The following is a 1,587-nucleotide window of genomic DNA, read 5'->3' as shown; positions in this document are numbered from 1 at the left end:
TTTTTTCTCCTCTGTTGAGATCTCTTGGACTCGAGACGAACACAGACGGACGCGCCGTTAAAAATCCACGCGGCACAGCCGCGCCGTGCGCCACGCTCACGCGCGTGATACATATAGTTCGCATATAGCGTTTCTTCACTTTTATATATATATATACACACACATACACACACATATATATCTATATATATATAAAAGTCAGACAACGATGCCCGGGACCCTCAGGTATTGACGCATCCTCGGCCCGGGAGTGGGGCGTATTTGCCCGCGATATCGACTAAGAACTAATCTACAAAAGAAAGGTAACAAATCCCAAAACGGGAACCTGTGTACGAGAGAACCGAATCGACTCGCGCGAGTTGGTATCGACAGTGAAAAGATTTTCTCATATCTCTCTTTCTCCGCTAAGAAAAAGAACACTCGTGACGCTTTTAGGTCCTTGTTCACCTTCTTACTTCCCTTTTACATCCTTCATAATTACGTGTGTGTATTACGCGTCTTAGCTACGTGTGCTGGTACAACACTTTCGATGCGACGAAGTTCAATGTGGCGCAACGCATGTCGATATATGTGCGTATACGGCGCACTACGAGTTTGTCTCGTAGCCGTTTGTTTCTGTCTCGCGCCTCTTCGTCGTTCCTCACGTCGTTCCACGGATCACGCTCGCGAGTCAACGGAGTAGCAGTCTCGCACTGATACATTGGTCAGGGTGCAAGAGAAACTGGTCGAGTCCGCTCGGATTTGCAGCGCGCTTCGCCGTCTAAACCAGATTGTACTCCTTCAGATTGGACTGTAGAATGGTGTCCTTTACCGCCGCGAACACGAATCTGATATTCTCCGTATCTGTAGAACAAAAAAGTCACATGTTCAAATAGACAAACAGAATACATCCTTAAAACTTGTTTTAAGAGAAACATTAATTGGTTGCAAGCATTGTTTTGTACATGCCATGAATTATTTTCTTTCTCCTCAAATGACAGTTCTCTAATTTATCGTTGTAATTTAAACCTTTTGAGACTTTTAATATGCTAAATGTTCTTAGAAAATTGATATTTAAACTTAAATATCAATTTTTGAACCTAACGATATGATTATGTATTTATAAAATATATCACACCATGCTATTGTGAATGCTGTACAAATAAATTATTGATCCTTAATAAGGGATCCTTAATCAGGATTTTTAACATTAAAGATATTTTTCATTAAAATCTGTTTTTGAAAGAATTAACATAAAAATTAGCGCAAAACAGAGATCGGCACTTACCCTAAGCAAGAAGCTTCAAACTCTGGACACTCATGACACACATGCAGCATGCAATTTCCTTCAAGATACTTTTTGTAACATTACGAGAGAACGAAATCATAAATATAACTTCTTTTTCAATACTTGTTTTAAAGAAGCTTAAGTAATCAAAGATTAATAATGCAAAATTGAAGAAATCATATTTAGTTATATAAGTAATTATTATTGTTTTGTTAAAATAGATTGAAAATATTAGAATAAACACATTAAAGTGTTTATTCTAATAACTTATCTAAAATATTTCTATGAATATACACATATATATATATGTGTGTATGTGT

At 37.4% G+C, this 1,587-nt stretch overlaps 1 protein-coding gene across 1 annotated transcript in view; it reads right to left on the bottom strand.

Moving 5' to 3' along the window:
- Positions 1–760: 760 nt before the first annotated feature.
- Positions 761–1,587, bottom strand: part of LOC105626910 (guanine nucleotide-binding protein G(q) subunit alpha) — a 15,601-nt gene continuing 14,774 nt past the window's right edge. The window contains exon 8 of the mRNA XM_012208201.1: positions 761–843. Coding sequence (XP_012063591.1) covers positions 761–843 — 83 coding nt within the window. The remainder of the gene's footprint in view (positions 844–1,587) is intronic.

The sequence above is a fragment of the Atta cephalotes genome, assembly GCF_000143395.1.
Source record: "Atta cephalotes unplaced genomic scaffold scaffold00007, whole genome shotgun sequence".
Taxonomy (NCBI): Eukaryota; Metazoa; Arthropoda; class Insecta; order Hymenoptera; family Formicidae; genus Atta; species Atta cephalotes.
This window is presented reverse-complemented; position numbering and strand designations above follow the sequence as displayed.